Source organism: Phoenix dactylifera, chromosome 16 (genome assembly GCF_051530095.1).
Source record: "Phoenix dactylifera cultivar Ajwa chromosome 16, Ajwa_hap1_PhDact_Kaust_v1.1, whole genome shotgun sequence".
Classification (NCBI taxonomy): domain Eukaryota; kingdom Viridiplantae; phylum Streptophyta; class Magnoliopsida; order Arecales; family Arecaceae; genus Phoenix; species Phoenix dactylifera.
The window spans coordinates 7,245,582-7,270,255 of NC_143205.1; the positions used below are offsets into that span (position 1 = coordinate 7,245,582).

Sequence of the window (24,674 nt, forward strand, 5' to 3'; positions counted from 1 at the left end):
CTTTACTTCTTATGTCAACTTCCTCGGTTACATTGTCTCCTCCGAAGGTTTGTCCGCTGACCTTGATAAAGTCACTGCGATAGTCGAGTGGCCTGAACCTAAAACCCTCACCGAGGTTCGCAATTTTCATGGGCTTGCTACTTTTTACCGTTGTTTCATTAAGGGGTTTAGCACACTTATATCCCCAATCACTGATTGCCTAAAAAGGGGCGACTTCCAGTGGACTAGTGCTGCTGCTAATGCATTCCACGATGTCAAGAAGATGATGACAGAGGCGCCAGTTATGCGTTTGCCTGACTTCAGTAAGGCATTTGAAGTGGAGTGTGATGCATCTGGCCTTGGCATCGGTGGGGTGCTCAGTCAAGAACACCATCCCATAGCATACTTTAGTGAGAAGTTAAATGAGACTAAGTAAAAATACTCTACCTATGATAAGAAATTTTATGCTGTAGTCCAGGCTCTCCGGTATTGGCGCCACTACCTCCTACCCAATGAATTCGTACTTTACTCCGATCATGAAGTTCTTCGCTACCTTAACTCCCAAAAGAAGTTGAAGAAGTTGGACACCAGTACCAGACCGCCTGTGACGCGGGTCTACGATCGTCGCAGGAGGGTCCAGCCACTCTCGTTATGGCTGGACTGATTTTATGTTAGTTTATTTTATGTATTGTTATGTTGCTTGGGTATATGTACATATTGTTATGTTATGTTAGGGTCTTATTGGGATTAGTTTATTTGGAGGACCTTTTTGTATTTTGTAACCCTTTATATGGGTTTGTATTTTACTATTACTAAGGCTCGTATTGAAGTTGAATATTTTTGATGTAGGACAAGAAGAGAGAATTATAGTAATAGAGAAGAGAGACGAGAGGAGGGCAGGAGAGGGGCGGAGAGAAGAAACAAGATGGCCGAACTGGGCTTCAAACCTTCATTCATTTCCGAAAAAAAAAAAGAGCAAACAAATCTTTTCATCGAGCCTCTTTATAAACTCAAACTTTACCTACAAGTTAATGAATTTTAGTCCTTTCAGGACTCTTTACAAAGATAAAACCAAATCCTTAATATAGCTATAAAGACAAGGGGAAGAGGGCAGTGGGGGTGGGGGTGGAGTCAATTGTAACTGACTGCTTAACTTGCCTAAATTGACTCCCGGACATCATAAAATTATGGAGTTAAATCTTATGAAACAACTTTAATTGGTTTTTATTAGATTTCAAAAAACCCTAATGATGTCAATCTAAATCCTACAACTGAAAAACTTTAAATCAGCAAACTTCAAGCTATTAAATGTGACAATTCAGTCCTACCTCAAGTCCCAAAACTCATGTACTTTTTATCCCTTTATAAAGATTTTTCTTGGATTAATAAAAAACTAATATTCTTCTTGAAGCTTAGGGTTTTTTTTGTAACATTGTAATTTGAAGAAATTTGATTATTTTATCGGTCATGATATGGAATTGTGAAAATTTAGTGAAGAATAATTTATTTTTCTTATTCCTAAGAAAATTCAAAATATTATGAACTATTCCCAAACTTTTTCTAGATTTGCCAATGAATTTTGAACCTTCCAATCATTTCAAATTGCTCCGAGTGCCAAATTTGTGACTTGCCCGCAAAGTCACAATTTGCTGTAAAGGTGTTTACGAAATGATCTATGATAAATAAAACAATTATTACTAAATTAAGGTTTATTTTGGTAAACCATGCGAGCAATAAAATTTGATTGATGGATCAGAAGTTAGGTGTGATTGGAAATGTAATGCAGCAAGAATAGAAAAGATTATAGCCAAGAATGTGTAAAAGTGAATTAAGAACGAAAAAAAGAAAAAATTACAGCAATACCCCTTCAACTTTTAGCGAGAAACACTTTGACCCCAAAACTTCAAATTTTTTTCAGTCAGACCCAAGACTTAATTTTTCATTCCAATGTGACCCAGTAGTCCATCTCTGTTAGGAACCGTCGACACGGGATCATCACGTGACATAGAATCAGGCCTCCTATTCTTTTAATGCCCTTCCTACCTGGATTAGAAGAGGGATATCAACCTAATCTCTCCATTCAATTCACTCAAACAACCTAACACAAGTTCTTCAAAAAGAAAAAAATCCCAAAACTAAAACCCACTGAATATCTTCAATACGAAAGACTAAATTTTCCCATCAACTCTCTGAACCATTGTGGAGATGAAACCCACAAAAATAATATTAAAACAAAAACCTCAACGGTGTCAGACCCACAATCGTTAGTGCTGCAGGTGAACTTGCTGGTTGTGGAGTTGGTGGAGAAGAGGGTGCAGCACTAGATATGGCCGGACCACTTGGCCGGCGCATCTGCGGCTCCAGATACAACCACATCGCCCTTATTACCCGGGAATTCAATTATTCTCTATCTTTATTTACTCAATCATTGCACATCCTCCACCATCTACATATAAAACTCATCACCCACTATGCCTTGCCTCTTTCTTCGATTCTCGCTGAGCCGCTTCAAAGAGGAGGGTCCAAGAACTCCACCAGGTATCATCCCCCAGTGCCCCGCACCTCTCCTCTCTCATTGCATTTTTTTTGGCTTTCTCCTGCTGCTAATCTTTGGATTGGTCTAGGACTTTGAGGGATTCCAATCTTCGGCTATGGCTTGAAAGAGGATCTTGAAGGAGCTGAAGGATCTCCAGAAGGATCCTCCTGCATCTTGCAGCAGGTATATCAGGTCTTGACTCCCACTTGTTATCTTTTATGCGATCTCTCTCTTTCCCTCTGATTCTAATGATTGGTCTGATCTGGATTCCCTTTTCTTCTCTTTTTGATGATAAGGGAGGCAAATCCACCTGTCTTTTACTAAATGCTAGTTAAGAGATGATACAACAGTGGAGGAAAAAAACAGAGAAAAGGTTCTGTTGCTGTCCACCAGCAGGGATAGGCAGCCAAAAAAAAGAAAATCAGAGGTCTATATACTACTCTGGTTTACAGAAAAGGAGAACGAAAAGGAGAACACAGCCCTCTGAAGAACAGTAGAGAAGAAGAAAGCATGCATTCAGTTGCTGGCTCAATTTAGAAGCAGATGATGACACCTCTCCAAGACCTGCAGGTGAGTTATGTTTCTCTTCTGACACCTCTCCGAGATCTAGATTCTGTTTCTCTTGTGAAATCCTTGAATTATGTGGAAATGAGAACTTTCGCTTAGGAAATAGTGTGATCTTTAATGTTATTTATCTTTTCATGCAATGGTCTTGTGATAGAATTCGACTGATAGGGAAAAACTATTTATTTTGGGCACAGTGCAATCTTTATTGCCAAATACTTCTCATGCAGTCAATGTTGTGTTCAAATTTGCTCAATGGGAAAATCGATTTCCTAATCATTTCATGCAGCCAAAGAACCAAACCTCCACATGCCAAAATTAATCCACCAACTAACCAAACCTCCAAAAAACAAAGAGCAGGGGGTTAGAGGAGTGTGGGTATACCGCTTAACAAGGTTCACCATCTCGATACTGGATCTCGTACCAGTACCATTCTATTACAGTGTCGGTACGTGGTGCGACATGAGTCGGCAAGGCATACTGAGTTCAATATGGTACCAATATGGTACAATACCAATCGATGCTGCAAACCTTCTGGCTTAAGGTTTGCTAATGTGAAGATTTGGCTCACTAGGTGGTGACAAGACCCAGGTGTCGTACCAAAAGAGGAATACAATAAAGGAGACCTCCCAGCCTGATCTCCTCCCCCTCATCGTCACCACCAAAACAAAGATAAGGAAGGTGGGTTCTTTCTCTGCAACAGGAGCTCCAAGATTGGTGCAGTGGGAGGAGATAGATGGTGGGCTCTTTTTTACCAAGTCAGGGATGTTTGTTTTCTATACAAGCCTTAAAGATTTATTACAAATGACATTTATTACAAGGCCTGGAGGAGGAGATGAGAGAGCTGAGAGGGATTAGCCGAGAGCCAGGCCGAGATTTTCCCCAAATTTTCTTTCTTCCATCAGTAATCCCCCGAGGGTAACTCAGTCATTTTCTACATGCCATTAATGGTGTTCGAACTCGGATGGGCGGCTAGACAACATTGCAACAAAAAAAAAAGTTTTGGTATCTAATTGAAAAAATTTGAAGTTTTGGGGTCAACTGTTTCTCACCCAAAGTTGAAAGGGTGTCGTCGTAATTTTCCCCCAAAAAAAAACATTTGGGTTCAATATGCCTAAAAATTCTTCGATCCATATTATTCTCATACAATGGCAAAAATACCTACAAACCTTAATTGACCTTCTATACAAAATACCTAATAACCCTAACATCATAACCCTTCATCCCACAAGGTTTTATTAAATCTCAGGCCTCCAAGTTTATTAAAAGGTCACATGCAAGCAAGGATTGCCAAACCGGGCCATACCGCCCGGTTCAGGCAACACCAAGCCGACCCGGTCTCAGATCGGGTCGGTTCGCTATAGAAAAACGGTTTCGGCGGAGCCAGAACCTCAATAAACTGGCCGGAAATGGTAATTTTTAGCCAGTACTGGCCAGAACCAGACTCGCTGCAAACCGGTCGGTTCGCACTGAGTCCGGAGCTATTGCCACAGCGGATGCTATGGCAATAATTGCCATGCCTTACTTAGCACCCGCTGTGGTTGTGGCCTAGTGTTCGGCTTTTTCCAAACTTATGAAACTAGTTCTCTTTCCAAAAAATCCAGAAACAACACTGATTCAGGCTATTAAAAGGAAGAGCCAAGGCTAGATAAGGTGTGCTTTCTTTCTCCTATCTTCTTCCATTTTTTAAAAAACTTTGAAAAAATAGCTCAAAAATTGCAAAATAAAAGATCACGCCAAATTTTTCGATTTGGGCTTAATTTTTTTATATGTTGTAGATCTATAGACGATGTATATGCTGACATCAAAATTTTTAACTTTCAGATTATATATTTTTTAAAAATTATAAATATATTTTTGAATTAAAAAATATTTTTTAAAAAAATAAAAAAATAAAAAAAATGTAAAATCAGAAACGTATTTAGAGGCCTGCAAGCTACTCTATATAAAAATTTAGTGTCCATTCACTCAAGTTTTTATGCTCATGCGCACAGTAACCTAAAAGAAATAAGTAACCTTTTATGCATACCCGAGGGCCATTATTAGGTTCTATATGGGTCTGAGCTGAAATTAATTTTTTAAAATATTATTATTAATATCAAAAATTATTTAAAATATATAATTAATATCAAAAATTATGAAAAATTAGTAGTATGTATTACATAATTCAGAAGTAATTTCTAAGGTAGAAATCATAAATTTATGATATATAAACATTTTTTTAAACTAAAAATTATTAAAAATATATAAATAAATACATAAATAAAAAAATTAGGGTTATATATTAGATAAATCAGATGTATTTTTGAGGTAAAAAAATTATTGTCCTGATATTAATAATTTGCTAATTTTAAATAATTGATAAACTGGCGAACTTGATCGACCTGATGTAAGAATGAAATCATCAAGGAAAAAGGATCCACAACGTGATATTGACTGAGAACATGGGCGAATGCTCTCGAGCCAGCACCAATGGCAGTGCAACTGGTGCAACCAAGAGTTCCGGAGAGGGATAACCAAGTTGAAGCAGCACTTACTGGTGGTCACTCCGATGTACCTATGGGCCACAAATGCCCATTGAAGGTTCGGCTGCTAATGAAAAAGAACCTCGTTGATTTCAAAGAAACGAAGAAGAGGGCTGCCAAGAAGAAGGCGGAGGTGGAATGCCGAGCGGCAGAGCCACCTTTCTATCACTCTAGAGAGTCAGAGGAGGTGTCCGCTCCAGATGACGAGGCACAAATCCAAGCTGCCATGCAGGCGAGCCTGGATGATCAGTGGCAGCAGGAGGTGGCCAGGCATAGGGCTCGATTTGGGCCCTTATTCTACGAGTCGGACTCCGGTTCTCGAGCAGCAGAGCATATCCAAAATTCACGAAAACCTCCTCAGTCAAAGAGGGTGCCAGTAGAGGCAGTGGCTGGATTGCATCTATGCTGGAGGCTTTTAGTAAAAAAAAGTTATCCAAAGAGATTCCACCAACAGTAGCAATCCATGATTTAAATCTGCATTCCTTCTCCAGCAGAGATTCGAAGCAACAGAGGGTTGACTCAATGCCGAAGAAGAATAAGAAGAAGGATATATGACGAGCTATTGGATCCTGGTTCTACTTTAGCCACATTCCAGCAAATGTGGCAGACAATACGTACTATCGGTCTGCCATTTCCGCCATAGAGCATGTCGGTTCTGATGTAGATGTTCTAGGCCCGAAGAAAATTTACATTCTAGGCCCGAAGAAAATTTACAGTGAGCTTCTTGGCAGCAATAAAGAGGAACTCGAGAAATGGATTGCCTCCTACAAGAGCAAGTGGCCCGCATATAGACTAACTGTGATGTGTGATAGTTGGACCAGTCCTACCAAGCGGAGCATTAACTTTCTGACATACTGTGATACGAAGACTTTCTTCCACAAATCGGTTAATGCTTTTGATCAGGTGCGCGACTCCATGTACATCCTCAAACTTATGGAGGAGGTGATTGATCGAGTAGGAGAGAAAAATGTCGTGCAGGCCATCACTGATAATGGGTCACAATATAAGGTCATCGGAGGATATTGATGGAGCCGAATGGTTAGAATAACCCAATCAGTGTATTTTTTAGTTTGTGTTTGTCCATGAGGCCCACTGATTTGATAGAAAAAATAGTGATATTTGAGTGTGCCAAGAAACTTATTGGCTGACGAAGAGGATGACAAGTTAAATAACAGGTAAGTAGGTGTGTGGGCATTCCACCGACATTAGAGCAACAGAAAAAATGGTGATCAAAGGGAGGATACGAGAGTAGAGTGGGTCCAAGTGTCTTAACATGCAAGGACTTTCGCCACCATCATACCACCATTCGAAGAAGATGGATTTGGATAGGGATGGGGGTGTAGCCTGGGCTACAATAATAGAAATCTAAATTAACACTATTCTTAAGCTTGACTGGTTAGATAAGCTAAGATAAAATAGAATTCATTAATAAGTTAAATGTCAAGAGATCCTTTTTTTTCAGATCACAATTTAATATCAATAAGTGGTTCCCCTTAACTGGTAAGATTGGTGCTATTATGCATCTCAGATACTTATCCTCACTATTATGTGCCACATGGCCTACTATCACCATACATGATAGGTAGTGCTACCTCACCTCTTATGTCATGAGCAGTGGAAAGTTGGAAAAGTTGGAAACCATTACTTACTATGAACACTTGTCCTTACTATTGTGTACCACATAAGCCACTATTCCCATATATGATAAGTAGTTTGACCGCTCCTATGCATAGTTGGTTGTAACCATTGGCCAACCACCACTAAGGCTTTGTCCTAGGCCAAAAACTCTTGCTCCCTAGGGTGTATAGTCTGTATACAATATTCACTTGATCTGCGCCCTTGATGTTTCAGCCTGCATCTCCCTTAATGTATCGGTCTCTTGATTGCAGTCGATCTAGATGTGGTGTAAACAATATTCCCATCCCATCAGTCGACAATCAGGAGGTTAACAGAATGTATCTGACACCACATCTATCGGCCTAATTTTAGACTTGGATATCTTTCAACTTGGCCGATTTGAAGAACCGGCTATCCGACTTCTCTTGGATGCACAACACCATTGCTTTAGTGGCCGAAGAAGTTGGCCATGCAACATCCCAAAAGGAAGAATTCGAGCTTGACACAACGAAGCCAAACCCTACAAAAGCTCCTATGACAACCTTCAGCCTAAAGTTGCATCCACCAAATAGTTGATCACTTCTCTCGAGGCTCAACTAGTAGATGCTGGCATCATGTTGACAAGGTTGAAGGTAAATTTGGCCAAGGAGAGAGCACATGAAGTGAAGTTGCAGGCTCTAGTTGAAGCATGTGCCTGGCTCTAAGACTACATATCTCAATTCCCTTCCCTCCTGGCCAAGATAGCCAAAGCTAACGAATTAGCCGAGTAGTCATAACGTGAATGGGAGCACATTAAGGACATAGGAGTTTGTAGACCCCTTTCAAATTGTAACACTTTGCACAAGGATGTACTTCGGCCATAAAAGTAATGGACGACCTTTAGCAACCATCATGTGGATTTTATTATACTACTATTTTAATTTATTTACAATTTCCACTTCTAGATCTAACGAACCATCTGCGGATATTGATGCCTGATAGAGGAGCATTTCATCCATAATCCACATGTGGGTCTCCAGTTATATGCCTCCCCCAACATATACACTCGGAACACACATCAAATGGAAAAACACTAGAGGCATGCATTGGTAAGGTTGCCCCCTAGCCCTGATGACACAGATAGCCGGTTCTATGAGGCCATTGTAATTTTTCCCCCTATTCCTTTGCGAGGGATCATCGGTTCCTATCGACGTATATTCACCAACTTCACTAGTAATTTTCTGCTAATGACCGCAACTTATGACTTCAAACACTGTCCAAGTACGGACTGAAGTATCAGTTGTTGGTTCGGTGTGTTGTAGCCCTACACTTGCAGGCAAAATTTCCACATTACCTCGATTTATAAATCCCAGAAGCCTTGCAATATACATCCACAGAAAAATTTAAATATCTTTCTTTACCATTAGTGATGGTTGACATTAAGTTGCAAGTTGATAAACTGCAGCTGGGAAAACCTCATATTAACCCAATAAAAAAAAAACTCCTTAAAATATACCACATATTGCCTAAACTCTATGATTATCCTCCTCTTATCAGAATTTTGAAAATACTAGAATACTAAGTTATGCTTTATAAAACAAATGAATGTCACTTACTTTTAAGAAATTATATCCACAGTACTAAGAGAACTTACCCGAATATAGGACGTCGAGAAGGGATTTCGGAACTCAGAATCATCAAGCTTCCGAATCTGATAATAATCAACAAATACATTATGTATCACAAAAGATGTGGCAAGTAGAAAAGGAAAAATAACAGAAACTGATGCTTACAGCATACTTCATGTCGTCATAATTAGTATAATCAACCAAACCCATGGTGCCTAAAATAGCAAGGGAAAAATCTAAGTCAGCAAGTCCATAATTAGAGACATAAATTCAACAGGTGAACTATAGGCAAAACAGTAAGCATGGAAAGCGTTCCAAACAGAGCATGTGATGCATGAAAGTTGTAGTAGAAAGTTTCATAAGAATACAATATCTAGAAGTAGAGATAGTTCATCAAGTAAACAATAAGCAAAGGAGAAATCAGGGAATGCATCTTAAACAGGAAATATAATGCATGAGAGCTGCAGTAGAAAGTTTCTATTAATTGGGTTGAATAATAACTCCATTTTTCTACTTGTAGCTTCAATGGCAATATCTATTCTCGCTATGATCCATTTACAAAACTATCTTCCTCATGTATAGGTGTTTGTTGGTTGAACTAAATGTGATATCAGCTTCCATATGTATGCTTCTCGTTTCACAAATGCAAATAGTAGGCATGTAAGCTTGCAATAATGACACAAAGTTTTAGCTCAGGCATAAACTATCTTAGCTATTAATTTTATTCTGATATGTCCGGAGTCAAACTGACCTATAAATCTTTTTCAAATACCTCAAACTTTAGAACAAGACATGCCATACCGTACCAAAACCGGGCAATATGGGGCGCACTATATTGTACAGATTCAATACCCATACACGGTATGGAGGGCGTACTGACACTTGGTATGCTGAACTAACCCCCATAATAGATGTACCGACACAGTAACAAGGTAGCACCAGTACAGGGCCTGGTACCAAGACATTGTACCTTACTTTATAAGGTCATTTGGGTATATTAACACAATTTTACGTGGTTTCAAGTATTTTAACTACATAGGTGCCAAAGGCTAAGCTAGATCTAGCTGTTACTGTTCCCGTAGGATGCTAAATTAGTATCTAAAGTTGATTATAATACTCTATAAAAAAGCAGGAAGGTAGCTTCAATAATTGCAGAAGTTGATGCTTCCAAAGAGCATCAACAAATTAAGCAGAATTAGGTCAAGGAATGTAATAAATACTCAGTATTTTCAAAATTTCTGCTTAGTATAGTTAAAAATTGGTCATCACCATCAAATCAGGCTATTATCTTGAGGACATAAATCCTCACCAATCAGGTAATTCCAAACATCTTTAAAAAAAGATATGGTTTCTTTCAATTCAAACTATGAACAGCCACCAATAAATGAAACATAGAACTTAACAGGACAAACTCAGAGTTTTAAAAATATAAGAGATATTTCAGAAGAACCTAAAAATAAAGTGTGTAAATCTGTCAACATTATATCTGCTCCCTAAAAATCATAAGGGATATATAAAACCGACCTCTATAAAAAAAAGGGTTTTAATGATTTTTTTTTTCTTTTCAAATACTGGATCAGGAAAGAAAGAAAGCCACAGGATATTGAAATTACAAAATCTTGTCTAAGGTTAACAAAATTTAAACAAATCGTCAAATCAAACCTTACATGGAAAAGTGTTATGTAAGGTAACACATCTTAGCCCCCACCAAAAAATGAGACTGTCAAACAAAGAGTTTACAATAGGTTGAGGAGCTCAAATTCTGGCTTTATTTCTAAAGCATCAAAGTAAAGCTACATTCAGGATCACATCAAATATTTTAAAAGCAGCCATGGAATTCAGGTGGTTGGTATATCGCATAGACAATTGTTATCTGAGAAATATTAAAAGGCAATAAGGTTTATTAAGATAGACAGACAGAAATAAGTGAAGAATAAAAAAAGGAAGCCATTAAGAAATAAGAAAAATTAAGCATAAATGTCACACTTATATGAGAGCCTATTTCAGTACAGCATGATATGTTAGATTCAAAATAAAAATAAAAATATAAACAACTGCTGTACTCTATGCTTAAATTTCAAGTAGTCTTCTAATGCAACAAGCAATTTGACCAAATATCAAATGTAGTGGAGAAGAGAAAAACAAGCAATTTGACCAAATATCAAATGTAGAGGAGAGGAGAAAAATATGTATCACTAGCACATGGCCCAGGCCACATATGCAAGCCAATTAGGCTGATGAAAATGCCCATGACCCACTATGTTACCTGCCCCCACATGGAAATTGCCTTTGCCCAAAACAGTGCAGTCAAATGACTGCATCTGCATATGCGGCTGATAAACCATATTTTAAAACAATGGTTGCAATGTACATGAAGGCAATCACTTTGGATAGATTGATCATTATATAGACCATACAGCATGAGGGAGAGAAAATTATCCAAGACCTGAATACAGAAACTAAAGTTGCATTTGGCATCATTTTCACTTTCTTTTTATTTCCTAGTTTCAAAGATAGGAAACACATTTTGTTTTTACTTTATTTTAAAAGTTTAAGAAATTGTAAAGATGTTTCATATAGTCAACTATTTTTTTTTTCTCTAGACACAGAAAAAATCCCTCTTCCATACTTGGGCAGCTGCAGTGGCCAATGGTGAGAAAAGCAGCAGTCGTGGTGACTGTCCCATGGTGGAAAGGGTATCGAGGTGGATTTTTTTGAAGTCCGTTTGAAAACTTCAGTTCTCTGTTTTTAAAAGAAAAAAAAAGGTGAAAGCAAGATATTTTTTGCTTCCACTTTTTCAGAAATCATCAGAATTGTTTTTTCAGAACAGAAAATAGGAAACCAGTACCAAACATGTCTTCAAAGTCACTTTCAATATTTTTATTTTAAAAAGAAAACAACGAAAAAAGTAATGCCAAATAAGCCCCTTTATTTGAGGAAACAGAAGCTAAATATATTACAACATGAACTCATAGGATTTGCATCACATGAAGTACTTTCACCATGACATGGCTGACGAGTTTCAAGAACATATTCTTATCATGGTGAGGAATCCAGGCCTTGAGCTTCACTCTTATCATTATGAGCAGTCACTTCTGAAAAGGAGATGTACCAACAAATGAATAGCATTATCTCCACCAGCAACAGGTTGTGCACGTAGGTGTGCAAATGAATGCAGAAGCACATGCGCATACAAGCACACATTCACACAATTTTAGAATCATAGGACAAAACTAATCAAGTTAATATGATGATCAGGCATCATTGATATCTTTACTGCAAGCCAATCATCATCATTCCTTGCTTTAAGATTTATTGCTTTAAGAATTAAACCAAAACCAAACAACAAATCGTGATAGTTGTAAAAGGCCTACCATCACCATCCCGGAAAACTTGAGCAAAACAAACATCCCCAGCCTTTCTCATATGATCCTAAGAATAGAAAAGGTTAGAAACAACAAGCTCGGAAAGGGGAAAAAATTAATAATTTTAGTAGGAGGTGCTCACACCTTTAAATCTTGCCATGAAGCAGAAGAAGGAAGCCCACGAACAACAACTGCAAAAGTTAAAAAATATTGAGAGCATGATATGCCATATGTACCAAATTGGGCAGTACGGGACAATTCCGTATCGTACCGGTTTGGTACCAGTATACGGTATAGAGGGTGTACCGATACTTGGTATACCAACCCGTCCTCCATACAGGGCATACCAATACAGTAACAAGGTGGCACCGGTATGGAGCCCGATACCAAGACGACGTACCTTGGTTAAGAGTTTAAAATTCAGTTCCACAAAAATAATAACTACCCATTTATTGTCGTGTTTATCAAAGCATATACAGCTATAATAACAGGAAATGAGAACTTCATTAAAATAAGATAAAATTCGATTTCTTGCAAGCACCTCGATATTCAGAACGGTGTGAAACTCCATATTTACTGCCCCTCCCACTTCCATAACCATTGCTCCGTCCAATTGAAGATGACTGCCCTCTGCCCCCATGGGCTAGCTCAACCTGCAGGCAAAACCCAAGAAGGATCAAATCGCTGGTGGTATAATGATCACAAAGACAAAAAATAGTCTCATTTACCCTCAAACGGTGGCCATCAAAATTATAGCCATCACGACCCCGAATTGCATTATCAGCATCTCTAGAACTTTCAAACTGTAGAATAACAAATTAAACACAAAGCAAGAAATAATTGCTGAAAGGTCTGAATGTTAAGTAATAGAGTTTACCTCAACAAAACAATAACCAGGCGGCCGAGGTGGGTTCTTTAATTCAATTTCCACTATGCGACCATACTGCAATCAGAATATAACAAGATATCAAAGGTACAAGCAGCCGTAAATTCCACGAAGTACAAACGTTAATAAGTTGCATGTTCCGAGAGAGGAAGAACAGGTCTTTATGACTGCTGGCACTTATACATATCATACATAACAGAATAGCTACTTGAGCATTCAAAAGATTGAGTTAAAGCACGTCTTCAGAAGTCTTCACCTCATAAAGCAATTATGCAATACAGGTTATATACTGGAGCACCAACATCATTTGGTTTGAGTCATGCAGCTTTCTACATTGGCTTCTCCCCTGATGAGAGATAACACAATCTACCACTCACTTTTCATATTTCATGGTATTTGAGCCCCAAATCATCGGACTCGATTATTTTTAGGAAAACCCCAATAGAATCAATCATTGTGATGAAGAAGCACCATGGTAACTTTTGTTACTGTCATTGATAAGTAGAGAAGCCAATGAGGGTTACATAATTCCTTCATGGTTATTTATGTTAAACTATCAATGATGTCTATGAAAGGCAGTGAGTGTTATAATGTCCTACCTAATACACCTAATACCCTAACAAACCAAATGTAATACCAACCTAACCAAATAAATGTAAAAGCAGGCTAGCCAAGAACTAAGAGGAATCTGTTGGGCACCCACTTGGCAGCCAGCCTGCGTACAAGTCCAAGACTAGGCAGTTCAACCCTAAGCCCTTTTAAAATAGTGTTGGGCTATAGTTTTTGTTTCTTATTTGTATGTGTAAGGCCCATATTCAAGGTCTAGATGAAAGATTTAAATCCTAAGGATCGGTATTGTAATAGTAGCAGGCCATTATGGAACGATCGTTGATAAAAGGGCAATATGCAAGGTTCGTTGTCTCGGAACCGGACCTCGTACCGGTGCCACACTAGCATAGTGTCGAACGATATGATACGGAGGTTTTTTTGGCGTATCGTGTCAGTACGCCACCCATATCGGATACCGATGTTGAGCTGGTACGATACTGTATGCCTTGTACTGCTCGATTCGGGCCGATTTGGATCCAAACCCGACCCGACTTGGACCCGGACCCGACCCGACCCGGTTGAAGGGTCTGGGTCCAAAATTAGGACCCGAACAAAAAATCGGGTCAGATCGAGATCACCCAGGACCCAACCCGACCCAACCCATTTGCACCCCTATGAGTGACACATCATGATATAGGCCCGATTTGCCTAATATCACTCTGCAACTCGGCACCTTTGTGCAAATTCCATAGCTTTGTCCCACAAGCCAATTACCACCTAGCAAAGTTCCTTCATGCCACAACAAAACCACTGTGACCCCAATCCACAAACCACCATGTTTCCCTTTAGGAATACATGGACCAAAATCACAAGACACAGCCATGCAACGCCACATCTATGCATGAGGCTAAGGCAAACCATCTTCTAGTGTCACTCAGCCGAAGCACTAAGTCTACATGCCTCGCAGTCCCCCAAAGCCATGGCTGATCGTGCAAGTTCGAGCCCTCCCCGATTCCACAATTCAAGCTTCCCCACAAGCTCTCAGGCCACAATCATGGTCTTGCTCCTCAGTGTGCCTACCCTTTCCATGGCCATACTGCTCGACAATATTCATGATCTATTCGCATATCCCTGTGCACTATCACAACCCTCAAGGTCCAGTCCATACCGCCCAACATTTTTTGTCCATGCTCGCATACATTGCGCACTGCCATGGCACGAGCATCCAAGTCTGTCCATCAGGTAAATATATTTGGTTGACAAATCCTTGCACCACACTATCCTCTCCTCAGCACGACCCTCTTAGTCGTCATTCATCCTTGGCCTAGCTCCAAGGCACAATATCAGACCGGTATTCGTTCAGCCACACTCATTCTCCATGGCTGATTGGCTCCCATGGATGCCCACAAGACATCACACCCTATAATGCTCACAAGATTGGCCTATCGGGGTAGGTCAAATCATTCCTCAACTAGTCTCCTATCACTTCTACACTCCATCATAGAGATCAAGAATGCACAAGGTAGCCCGGACAACTCCATAAGACCCAACCTCATGGAAATCCTCTTCGCACAATGTGGCCAACTTGTCCGACCAGCACTACCCCAAATGCCTCCGCACAAGACCCTCCGAGCACAGCACCTACTTGCCCTGCAATCATGACATGGCCGGCATGTGTCCCACGGGCCTGAGAGAGTCAAAAATGTCCAAAACACCACACCCCTCCTCAAATCTGTAAGGAATCCTCAAGCATCCCCAAAACTTGGTAGTCTGCCACCAATGCCAAATATCAAGCTTCCTACGTCCCTCGATATCATGCCATGACCATGCTACGCCGCAACAATTGCTCCTCTCAATACCCCAACAAGGCATCCGCTAGATGGTGACCCCAGGGGTTTCAAGTATCAACGAGTAGTGGCAAGCCAATATGGTACTACTCAGTGTCCGTCGAGCCGACCGAACCGGCGTACCGGTGGCCTCCGATGCCAAACCGAAACCACAAAAAAAAAATGACTGATGCGTGCGCACGTCCGCGTTTTAGCCACAGAGTGGCAATAAATGCCCACGCGGGCCGCGTGGGCTCACGCTCGTGAGCGGTGCCGCGTGGGCTCGCTACCCTGCGCAAGAAACCGCACGCAGGCACCGAAAAACAGTGCGAGCGCGGGGAACTGCGTTGGACCGAGGTTCCCTACGCGTGGAATCGCGCGCAGGCACGAGCGATTCCCCGCTCGTGCCCGCGCACGCAGCCCCGCGCGGGCCCGAGCGATTCCCCGCTCGTGCCCGCGCACGCAGCCCCGCGCGGGCCCGAGCGATTCCCCGCTTGCGCCCGCGCGCGGAAAGATTTTTTTCTTTTCTTTTCCCTTCCCTTCTTCCTCCTTCTCGAACTCTCTCTCCTCTCCTTTCTTCCCCTCTCTCCTCCTCTCTTCTCCTCTCTTTCCCCCCTTCTCCTACGAGCAAGGAATGAACCGTTGAGAGGGCCACATGCGCGTCGGGGTGCTCGGGAGTGGGTCAGCCCGAGGTACGTCAAACTATCTTCTTCTTCTTTTCTTCTTCTTCTCTTCTTCTTCTCCTCTTCTTCCTCTGCTTCTTCTTCTTTCCTCCGCTTATTTCCTCTTCTTTCTTCCTCTTCTCCTCTTTCTCTTCTTTCTTCTTCCCCACTTGGTTCCGGCCCCGAACCATTTTATGTGGTTGTACCGTACTGGTGGGGGTCAATGCCGGTACGGTACGTGCTACAGCAGACCATGGTACGACTATTGATACAAGGGCAGTACGCCCTGACATACCATGGTTATAAATGAGACAAAAAGAATGTACCGAGTGTTACGGAGTCAATGCACCTTAGTGTGTCTTGTAAGAGCCACACAACATGATACAAGCTTGACTTGCCTAAAATCACTCCTGTTGGTTCATGATCAAATAATGTATACCAGCCATTACAAGACAAATAAACACTCAATTTCAACCTTGGGTAGGCTCTTTCTAAGTTAAGGATTACACCTCACCACTAGCACATAGGAGCTCTCAATGAACTCTTGCAAGTTGGTTTGCCTATTTTAAGCCGGCAATCTTCACTAATCCAGAATTTTTTATCGAATTCATCTGTTTTTGTGTGACCCACCACCTCTTGTTAGTTCTCGATTTTGCCCCATTGGGCCTATTCCATTTAACTTGTAATTGTTATTCAAAGAAAGGAGAAGAAAACAAGGTAAAAGTTTTGCACAATTTTCAATTCTGGAAACAATCCAATATATAAAATGTATAAATTTTTTATATATAGGTGGTAAATAAAACAACAGAAGAACTAAAAAAAGTAAGAACAAGCAATTTTCATATACATACCTATAAACTATCCCTCAAATTCACGATCAATCATACATCAAAAGCTTGCCTAGGAAAGAGAATCTAATAACAATTTACAGAGGATATAAGTAGTAAAAAAAGACTCCAAGCAAGGTTTACATAAAGTAAAAAAAGAATCATGCAGAGTTTGGTACACTCAAAAAGTCAAAATATTGAATTGCTGAAAAACAAAAAAGTACTCTGGTTGTCTTAGTGACAAGGACTAAGAGTGTCAAAAAAGACACCATTGTCAAGGCAATGGAGCAAAACAAATTTCTTGTAAGTGTAAGCCCTAGATCAAGATCCGTAATCTCAGTACCAGATACCATAGCGGTCCTTATTGGTTTGGTACGGTACGGTGCACCTCTATGCCAAAATAGCTCTTTTACCCATTTTCTCAATTTTCATCTTGATACGTCTCGGTACGGACCGGTATGCACCCCAATACATACCTCGATATGCCTAGGTACAAGTCGGTACACCTCGATACGGGCAGTACGAAACTTGTACCGACTTGAATATGTGTTTCGTACTGGTTTTCTTCCGGTACAATGCAGTATACCTCATATCAGGTGGTATGGCAGACCTTGCTCTGAATCATACTTCATCTCAGCTCTCTTCCTCATGTTCCAAGACAGAGGCTCAGCTCTCTTCCTCATGTTCCAAGACAGAGGATAAAGCCCAAGAAAGATACAGAAGACGGCAAGGAGAAGCAAACTGTAAAACATCAAGCTAGCATGCATCAAAAAGGGCTCAAAGTTGAAGTACCAAATAAGACCAAAGGGACTGTTTGTTGTGGTCCTATAATATAGATAGCAGAGGTTACAAATAGAAGCATCTGAGTAGTTCATCCTAGAATTACAAACCGCATCGCCATATGTACTCTAGGCAATGTCATGGCAAGAGATTGAGAAACAGTACACATTGTCAACAAGCAACTGCAATGTGTACGTTAAAACAAAAACTTGTCTTTGCCAAGCCAAAGCTTCAAATGAAGCTTTATGAAAAAGCGATCCAAGCATCTATAAAGTGAGCATGAAATGATGTCAATCATTTACTTATGCTGACAAAACAGATATTTTCAAAATTATGGGTCCGCTTAAGTCTGAGGAAATAACAACAAAATCCAACGTGCATATCAAATTAATGTTGATGATATTTCTAACGAGTTTAATATGATGTGGGTGATCTCTATATTAATCATGTCATCCATCCATATGATAAAATGGGGAGAATAAAACAAAAGGCAGCATGATTACACTAGTCTTAGTTCACTCTGACTGTAAAGACATCTGGACTACATTTTCTTGAATAAGACCAAGGAGGCCGTTTAGTATCAAGAATTGCTAGACACAAACAAGTTATTTGGAAGGGGAAGACTACAGGAAGGCTACACCAAAGAATTATGAAGATCACTCTGAAGAGAGGCATTCTTCGCATATAACAAAAAGGCCACCATAGAAGATCACAAACAACAAGAACAATTGTGGATGGTAGTTATCCTAGAAAAGGCAAGATCAAAGGTCTAATAGTACATATTTTACTTTCTGATGAAGCCATAAACTATTAATCAAGCATTATGCCACCCCACCGAACCATCATATTCCTATTTAAGATATATTTGCAATTTTCCAAGTTTAGACGGAATGATTTTTCAAATGTGTAAGCTAGGGAACAAAAAGAGTCAGCAATAGGCTCCAACAATAAGCTACCATAAGATACCTCCAGACTGTGCAGTTATACATCAGTAACAGAAATCCACTTTGGTGATCTTGTCCTCATGAGCAGGATAGCAAAACTTGAGGGAGAGAAAGTGAAGCAGGATTGCATCCATGGAGACGTAGAGAATCAGCATGTTTATGAGTAACTAGCTGGATAAAGCATGGTCTTTTGGTATAAATACAAGAACTGGAAATTTTGAAAACAGAAAGGTCAGTCAAAATGCCATTGATGGAAACAAGATTACCATCCATGGAAAGATAATTGAAACAGCAGACAAAATAGCATAAGAGGGTAGATGCTCAAAAGCAGTAACATCTCAGGGACCCATGAATGATGCTCCATAGGCATCAAACTGATAGATTGCACACCCAACATTTAGTCTAGAAAGATGTACATAGTGCACACAGCTATGTATTTGGTTCAATTAGCAGGAGGAAGAAAAAGAAAACAGATTAACAACCAAATACGCAGATGAGAACAAAGAATCTAGTAACATAGATGATAAAGAAGAGAGCTAACAGCAGTTACTCTGGATGCATATAATTGATAAGATACACCAATGTTACAACTGCTAGGAGACAGGAGGTTGGAACAGTTTAGCAGCAAGAAAAGATTGGGTGGTCTCGAGGATGTAATAACTACTATTAAAACCCATTTTTTAGATGGATAACAATAATGTCTATAATAACAATGACTGACAGTTAGTACTTATTGCTTATTACCCATACCTAATACCAACAATTATATAATAATTAATATTTTAACATTACTAATACTTGTACAGAACCTACCTGAAAAGCTGAAACCATTATCAATTCTAACCATCAGCTTCCCCTGCTCAAGCATATATAAGAGTGGTCCATATATACGGGCCTTAGAATGCTAAGCAAGCTCACATATTAGTTGTACAATCTTGACCATGCAATATATGCGGCCGCACAATGCTACATGGAATGCCTTTTCAATCCATTTGCAATATGACTGCATATAGTAACTGTGCATAGGCAATGAGGTACAATCAAGGGACGCATGCTGGCACATATGCAGCAGTATGCACAACATGTTAAAACACTAATGAATCATTATATCAAACTATTAATAACCAAAGTTTATAAGTTTCAATAAATCATCCTATTTAATCTTTGTAACAATTCAGTGTCCTGATTAGAATGATGTTTCATCATCCCTTAGAACTCAGCATGATAGGCTTGTAAATCTATCATTTTTTTAAATCTGTTAGTCTGCTCATCAGATACTCTTCACAGACAAATAAATAAATAAAGTAGATAAGAACCATAGAGGATACTACACAGATACATGTGGTTATAACCACATAATGTGGTATTTAAATGTAGGCAGTCAACAAAGATACCGTTATTATAACACAGCTAGCAAAGCTGCATCCAATGAAAGATCGAAAATTTATATAAAGTAAATCTGGAGAGATGCATCACTAAAATGAGAACATAGTACAAGCAAAATTTAAAGACTAGAGAAAAGTTTGACCAATACAAACCTTGTAAAATAAATCTTCAATTTCTGATTCTCGTGTATCTATAGGAAGGTTGCCAACATAGATGGTACGACTTAAATGACCACTCATTATTGACTCAATAGATAGTAGAGCCTGAACAAGGAGAAAAGATAAACCATTAAAAACATGATCTCTTAACAAAACTACATTTCATCTTCAATCCAATTCTAACGGTGGCCAGTTCATAACAGCATGGATCTTGCGTGATGACTAAAAAATGAAGAAAAGTCAAAACTGTGACCCAAACCAAGAATGGTGCTCCACCAGCTCCATTGCTCATATCCACCAAAAGGCTCCACAGCTATAAATAATTGAAAAAATAAGTTGAAAAAATCATCCACTTTATCAAGGTGCAGAGTAGAGCTCCTCTTTACATGCCAGAACCTCTACCAAAATTCCTACTACTCCACTGACTTCTCCCACTCTCTACAGTCCTACTGACAGCTGCAAAGCTCCTATTTCCAGCATCTTTCATCTAGCATAAAGGAAGTGTGCGTGTTACAAGATGCATAAAATTTACAAAAGATCTATTGATTTACCTTGTTTAGATTTCTTCACAACAGCATTGAGAGAAACAAGACCTGGAATATGCGTGAACTACAAAACTTTGATTACCTCAACTCTAGTTGTGTTGATGAACAATGAAATCATAATAGTTGGAGGGATGATAGAAACAATATCCAAATGCTACCTTTCTCGAATGTCTACAAGGTTGACAATTAATTGAAACCATATTGCAGATCTCATTGCTATTTGTACCCTCATATAAATTTCAGATAGTCAAGACATTATGAGATATAATCAAAAATTTAAAAAAGAAGAAACCATAGCCATATTGTCAGACATATGTGCATATATATACAGGCACACACGCATACAAACATAAATACATACATATATGGCTTAGGTGACTCTCTCAATGGTCAACATAACTGCTCCTCTCCCCACCCCCCCTTCCATTTCTTAAAAACCACTATCCATTTAATAATGCTTATCTATTGTAATTTGAGTGAAATGCTTGTTCCATTTAGTTCCTATAAAATAAATCACTTAAATATCAACCATTAATTCCTAATAGCTTCATTTGTTAATATGTAAACTTCTTCTTTATCTATAATTATTTTCATTTCTATAGACATAATTAGTATACTTTTTGTAACATTTATACTTTTCAAGACTAAACATGCAATACACATGTTTATAGACTAGTATATATGTATAAAGGAGAGCGCCTATACCATAACCCAATCCAACATAATAGTTCACTCTTATTTGCTTTGGATATACATCAGAGCAAGCAGTCTCATCTGGACAGCCAAAATAGCATATGCATGGTCTCAACAATCGCTGGAAGATACAAAAAGATGAATATACCAAAAAAGAAAAAAAAAATTCAAGGATGTAGACTAATGAAATAAATAACAGTCATGACTTGAAAGAGCTCTGTCTAAATGTATTTCCTAACTTAATGTGACATGCTGAACTGCCAAAGATGCAAACTTATTGTAAAACAGAAGCACTAGAACATCTGACTGACCTAGCTTTGTTAAACCGTCTTTGTGAATCATTCCATTTAAGGCATAATTTCTCAGACATTGCAAGCTCTTCCAGGACTTCCTCAAAATTCTTTCCGGTTTTTCATATCATCTTCTTTTCCAACACTTCCAACAAATTGTTGATGCAACTGCTATACATGCATATGCATATGCAACACAAACGCGAATGCATGTGCGCGGACGCACACAAGGCACACACAGTAAAATAACTTCACTTTGATCTCATAAGTGTAGCAGTCAAAAAACAGTACAATAGCATATCCTTGCTTTAGCCAGCCTACTCTATGATGTTGCCTTAAACTGGTATGAAAAAAGTACTTGCTTGTTAAATCTTGGCTGCTGATTTTAAGTGGACCCTTGTTTGCAAATGTAAATACAAATAAAAAGAATTTCACATTTTTTACATTCAACAAAAATTTAGACCCTCATTTTCCAAATACAAACACATAGATCAATTTAACACCTGCCCTCCTTGCCTTTCTGTTAAATAAAACTGCAAGAAAAGCCCTACAGGATATAAGCCAAATATTAGTTGTCAACTAACCTATCTAATCTATAACAGGTGTACGAAGTGAAATCATAGAGCAAAACCTTGGTACAGTCTTTTTTTTTTCTTTCTGGTAGATCAGTATGGTCCTCTACAACAAGAAACTTACACATTTGTCCACACTACAGCTCATACTAACCTTTCTGGTGAAATTATCACCTCTATGTGATTGTATCAAGAAACTATAACATCTGTTGCAAAGAGATTATCCCGACACCCCACGAACTCTTCCCCACATTACCGAGAGGTGTGATTGTGCCTAATGAACGGTATTGAGACCATTTATATATTAATAGGATGCTTAGTTGCACAATATCCATTAGAGGACTAAAGGGAGACCCAAACAAGATCAAGGCCGGGGATGGTGAATGCCATCTTCACTTTGACATATTCAAAGCTTCCAAGGATTGGCTTCTTTCTATCAAAGATTCATCAGGTCTATAGGGGGATTTAGTTCCATCATGAGCCCTTCAAGTTATAAATGAACCCCTTTGATTGATCATGATTTTTAAAAGGTTACATAATCCATAACTAAGGAATGATGACTTCCATTTTCTGATTTCAAAAGCTATTCATCGTATAATCTGATGATACTCATGTTTGATTGGTGGAAAAAGGATGATCAGTGTCTTTTTTATGAGACCTCAACAAGGCAAAAAAAAAAAAAAAGATATTTACCTATGGCCTTGAATTCTATACATTTTTATCATGCCATGCAGCACTTGGAAAGTATCTTTTGCAACAGGAATTTATCATCTAGATTAATCATGAAAGCACTTTGGTTTATCAGTCAGCAAATGAAACCCAACCTGATCATGCTAACTAAAGTTTGTCTCTTCAGCAATTCACCCTTACCTCTAAGTAAAAATCAGTGGAACAGAACAAAGTGACAAATAACTTGAATATCGTATTACCTAGACAACTGATACAGATGTAAGGGTCCAAGTGTCCCAGAAGTCAGACATATGATCTTTCAAAAAATCAGACACATGGACATGTCCATATTATATAGATATGTCTGCAAATGTCATAGTTGTCAAAATACTCACTTGACCCTAGGAGATGGACCCTCCTATAACCTAGGTGACAGCCCAGGTGATTTGGTAGCCGCCCAGGCTACAGAATGTTTACATCATTTATCAAACAACTTATATCTTAATATTATCAGTTATTGATTAAAACTTGCATCTTTCTCAAAAAACTATCCATGTCACATGACATGAAGATACATCGGTAACAATTAATGCATGATTTAGACTTATGATATAATTACAATTTTATCTTTTGATCTATAATTGTAAAATGCAACTATCCAACCACTACAGATTATTGTTAACAAGATTGTGTCACTAGTATGACAACAATTGTGACACTCGTATGTCACTACAATCAAAGACATATTAAAAGACAGCAAACCAAAGTTACTTATTTCTACAGCATAAACAACAAAATCAAGAGTAAAAAATCAGAGGATTTCAAACCCAAGAGATAATCTTGAAGTTTTTTAATTAAAAAAAGAAGCATAAACTCTCGCAGTGCTTTCACAGTGTTTGTCGGAGCATTCTGAGCTCTCACGACCATAATAAAAATATTAATTGCTATAATCGAGGACAGACAACGATAGTTCAAAAGGTTCAGAATGTAAAACATAGCAAAATACTTGTAACAACTATTCTGAACAAGGAAAAAAAATTACAAAAATTGAGAATATGCAAAGCACATAAGCAATTTTTTGCATCCTAAGATTTGAATAGAACAAGCTATGTTTCGGAACAACAAATATAGGCTATGGAAGAAAATTCAAAGATCTTTCATAGACAGAGGGGGAAGGGAAACAAGAAGTAAAAGTACCGTCCTCTTTTGGAGGCTTGGAACGATCCTATTTCTCAGAGGAATTGCAACAAGATCTAAAGGAAAGCAAAAAGTACGGATAGGGAGGGGGGAGAGAGAGTAGAGAGAGGAAGGGAGGGAGGAATTACCTCAATCAACCGTTGATCAGTAGAGTTGTCGACCCCGATCCTTGCAAGCCTCGCCGGCCAGCGGCCGTCCACCAAGATCGAAACGAAGAGGTTGGAGAGCGGGAGCGAGACGTAAGCGATGGAGAATGCTCCCTTCTGCCCTAGGTTGGATGATAGCAAAGGGGCTGCTTTTCCTCCCCCTCTCCCTGTGTGCGCGTGCTCCTCCCTGCTCTGGTTTTGCCCGAGTCACTCGACCTGACTTGCCATCCAATTTCGCTCGGCGCGACTCCACTTAGGATGACGTAGGCGAGCGCCCATTTAAACAAAGCGACCAAGCGAGGCCCAATGGCCTTAATTAACGGCACGTTTGGTATCACATTTTCTTCTTAT

The 24,674-nt window shown here is 39.1% G+C and overlaps 1 protein-coding gene across 4 annotated transcripts in view; it reads right to left on the bottom strand.

Moving 5' to 3' along the window:
* The window catches only part of LOC103720178 (serine/arginine-rich splicing factor SR34A-like), a 47,211-nt gene extending 22,637 nt beyond the window's left edge, over positions 1 to 24,574 (bottom strand). The window contains exons 1-10 of one of the 4 annotated variants that reach the window (XM_008809772.6): positions 24,306 to 24,574; positions 20,471 to 20,698; positions 20,206 to 20,316; positions 13,071 to 13,136; positions 12,922 to 12,996; positions 12,735 to 12,846; positions 12,338 to 12,384; positions 12,203 to 12,260; positions 8,994 to 9,043; positions 8,855 to 8,911 (exon numbers count right to left, since the gene is read on the bottom strand). In XM_008809772.6, the coding sequence (XP_008807994.3) occupies positions 8,855 to 8,911; positions 8,994 to 9,043; positions 12,203 to 12,260; positions 12,338 to 12,384; positions 12,735 to 12,846; positions 12,922 to 12,996; positions 13,071 to 13,136; positions 20,206 to 20,316; positions 20,471 to 20,503 (609 nt within the window). In that variant the 5' untranslated portion in view covers positions 20,504 to 20,698; positions 24,306 to 24,574. Of the gene's footprint in view, positions 1 to 8,854; positions 8,912 to 8,993; positions 9,044 to 12,202; positions 12,261 to 12,337; positions 12,385 to 12,734; positions 12,847 to 12,921; positions 12,997 to 13,070; positions 13,137 to 20,205; positions 20,317 to 20,464; positions 20,699 to 24,305 lie in introns of all 4 variants that reach the window. The other 3 variants (XM_008809771.6, XM_008809773.5, XM_039118816.3) reach the window with 3 other exon arrangements.
* Between the last annotated feature and the right edge of the window lie 100 nt (positions 24,575 to 24,674).